The following is a 3323-nucleotide window of genomic DNA, read 5'->3' on the forward strand; positions in this document are numbered from 1 at the left end:
AATTTCAGCAGATGCTCGAGCAGCTGAAAAAGCAACAAGAAGCAGTTCAGGTATAATTTGATTTTAAGTATTTGTCAATTGATTTTTTTTTCCCATTTCTTATAGTGATAGTGTATTCACATGAGTTTTCTGTAGATAGGTGACATCAATAAATTTAGAAAGATTTTAGAACTCTAGTTATAGGTATTCTCTCTAATTAATGTGTGGGCCCCTTTGCCTTCAGGAACAGATAGGACAGATGTTTTCCTTGTTGGAAATCAGGACACTCTGCTATGAATAATTTGGACATGTGGTCCAGAAAGAAATCAAAAGAACGTGAATGTTATTTATTATTGATTGTCTTTATCCCAGGGGCATCCACTGTGTGTAAATTCCGATCTACTCACACAAAACAATATACAGTGCCTGCCCTGGTGTCCTTACAATCAAAAAAGAGAAACAATACGAAAAGGGTTGGGGGTGGGGGGGGGGGGGAATGTGCAAGCATTTAGACAGAACGCATCTGCCATTTTGTTTCTGCCATTCTGTTTGATATCACAAACAGTAAGGGTACAGAAAAGGGGGAAATAATTTGAGGAGAGGACAGCCAGCTAAAAAAATCTTAAGAGCTTCCTTCAAAAGCTTCTTCTGCCAGGGGCTGCACTAGAATATTCTCTAGAAGTTAAATTGGCAGTGGTAAAGTTTAGCACATTAGCCAATAGAAATATTTATGGTAATACAGCAGGCAGCAGCGGCAGCAGCAGCAGCATCAGCAGAGTCGAGAGAACCTAGTGCAGAAGGCGGACTAGGAGGACTCTCAGAAAGTTCTTCTGAAGCATCAAAGCTGAGTTCAAAGAGCGCTAAAGAGAGGAGGAATAGAAGAAAGAAAAGGAAGCAGAAAGAGCAATCTGGAGGAGAGGAGAAAGATGAGGATGAATTTCACAAATCTGAATCAGAAGACAGCATCAGAAGGAAAGGTTTCAGATTCTCTATTGAAGGGAACAGACTGACATATGAAAAGAAATATTCTTCTCCCCACCAGGTATTGTATAATTCTGTTATCAAGGAAAATATATATTTGAAGCATCATGATCTATCACAAAACTGCTGCAATATCACAGGCACACCAATGAGATTGTACTGTTTGAAGAATTAAGGCACTGAGCTTTTATTTAAACTTGATTATCTTAATTACAGCTTCCAGTGCTTCAAGAGAAAATTTCCTAACTGTCACGGACATCCCCTTGAAAATATCCAGATAGAATTCATGGCGAAAAACTTTATTAAAGATATTTTAAATCAAATTGTAATATTTGATGGAATCATGATATAAGTCCATAGGTTGCTTTAAAATAGTATAAAATTATATTGGCTGTTCAATTCTATAAATTTCTTAGAATAATTTCTGTAGAATCCTGTTAGCTTAATTCCTATTCAATTTTATAGAAGATTTCCATGCAGATCCCCATGGATTTTGTTTTTTCTTTGCTGATCCAGGTTTTGTGTAATGGGTAAAATGCTATTTTCTTCTGGCTGTCTGTTTTAGTCTTACCTTATAACAAATTATTATCTTGCAGTTGTTCCATACTAAGAATTAGTATTGATTTCAACAAAATGCTGAGTTGTTCAGCACAAGCAATTGTTTTAATAATATTTAATATTCTGATAAAATTCTTCTAGATTTATTTTAAAAATCCAGTGTAATGAATACGTATGAAAATCTAACTGCTGTTGATGGAAGCACCTGTTCAGGTTTTCCACTAATAATTCTGTTCTATTATTTTCTTATAGTCTTTATTGAGCATTCGTGGCTCCCTTTTTTCTCCAAGGCGTAATAGTAGAACAAGTCTTTTCAGCTTCAGAGGCCGAGCAAAGGATATAGGATCAGAAAATGACTTTGCTGACGATGAACACAGCACTTTTGAAGACAATGACAGCAGAAGAGATTCTCTTTTTGTGCCACGTAGACCTGGTGAACGACGCAACAGTAACATAAGTCAGGCCAGTAGGTCATCCAGGATGCTGGCAGTGTTTCCAATGAATGGGAAGATGCACAGTACAGTCGATTGCAATGGGGTGGTTTCGCTGGTTGGTGGACCATCTGTTCCTACATCGCCTGTTGGACAACTTCTGCCAGAGGTGATAATAGATAAACCAGCTACTGATGACAATGTAAGGAAGTTTTAAATAGTTCAGGCATGGTGGCCTTTTCTTACTGCACCAGCCAGTGTTTTCTACAGAATGGAATCCCTCGGGAATGATCCCTGGTTGGTCAAGCTGTGAATGCTCCTGCATCTTGTAATATCTTTAATATACTAAAAAAATAAGCATAACATTGAAGAATCTACTCACAAATATTCTTAGAACTAACAAGTAAAAGCATCAAATTAATGTACAAAATATACTTGTCTATTATATACCCATGAAAATATGCTGGAACTCACTTGAGGTATTTGATTATGTCAGATAAGATATCTTACAATTAAAAAGGGTATATAATAATGGTACCATATAAATTCAGTGAACATGACACCTCATTGAATGTAGAGAATGTTTTTAGCTTTGTGCCATATCAGTCTTATTGCCATGTTATAACAGTGTAAATACAGCACTATCACACATTTCTAATTTTATATTTCTCCATTTTATGATGCATTCCTATAGTTAGAAAATAAAATAAACATTTAATTGAAAGATCACATTTATGCACACACATTCAAACTACAAATGCCTGTGTGCACATATGTGTTGTCATTGTATTTCTATATGGAACTAGAAAAATATTATTAACAAAATATTTGTTTAGCTTATTTTAAGATTGCCCACTTACAGTATCTGGAAATATACTGGCATGGGAAAGCATGACAAAAGTCAGACTTTTTTTATTTGTTGCTGTTTAAGACTGGATAAAGAGCTTATAATTTTACAAAAAAACAAGACATTAAGTCTAATGTATTAGCAGAAGAACACATGAGCAAGTTGCAAATGTTTTCTACAATAATATGGTATAAAATTATGATTTTGTTTCACTCATTTGTCATTCAGTTGCTGATCCACATGGTACATATAGATGTTTGGGGAGGTTAGACTGAGTTTAAAATGGCCACCTGATCTAACTTAGTTTGCCCAGGTGCAGACCTTATACTTAAATCCCTAGTTAGATGGATCCAAGTGCAAACTGTACAGAAATTCAGGACAGTTATATAGGTCTAAAAGTGGTTGCCCCAATCTCAGTTAACCCTATTTCTGAGGTAGTCTAAATTAGATTGGGTTGGCCATTTTTAAACCAATCTGTCCTGAACCTCTGTACAGTTTTCTGGTTACAGCCCTAGGAATGCACTTTC

General features: G+C 35.7%; 1 protein-coding gene across 1 annotated transcript in view; it reads left to right on the forward strand.

The window, feature by feature from the left end:
• Positions 1-5: 5 nt before the first annotated feature.
• Positions 6-3323, forward strand: part of LOC102369842 (sodium channel protein type 1 subunit alpha) — a gene marked incomplete at its 5' end in the record, with an annotated part of 86956 nt that continues 83638 nt past the window's right edge. The window contains 3 exons of the mRNA XM_006029487.1: positions 6-50; positions 722-1021; positions 1771-2151. Of these exons, the coding sequence (XP_006029549.1) occupies positions 6-50; positions 722-1021; positions 1771-2151 (726 nt within the window). The remainder of the gene's footprint in view (positions 51-721; positions 1022-1770; positions 2152-3323) is intronic.

The sequence above is a fragment of the Alligator sinensis genome, unplaced genomic scaffold (genome assembly GCF_000455745.1).
Source record: "Alligator sinensis unplaced genomic scaffold, ASM45574v1 scaffold738_1, whole genome shotgun sequence".
Lineage (NCBI taxonomy): Eukaryota > Metazoa > Chordata > Crocodylia > Alligatoridae > Alligator > Alligator sinensis.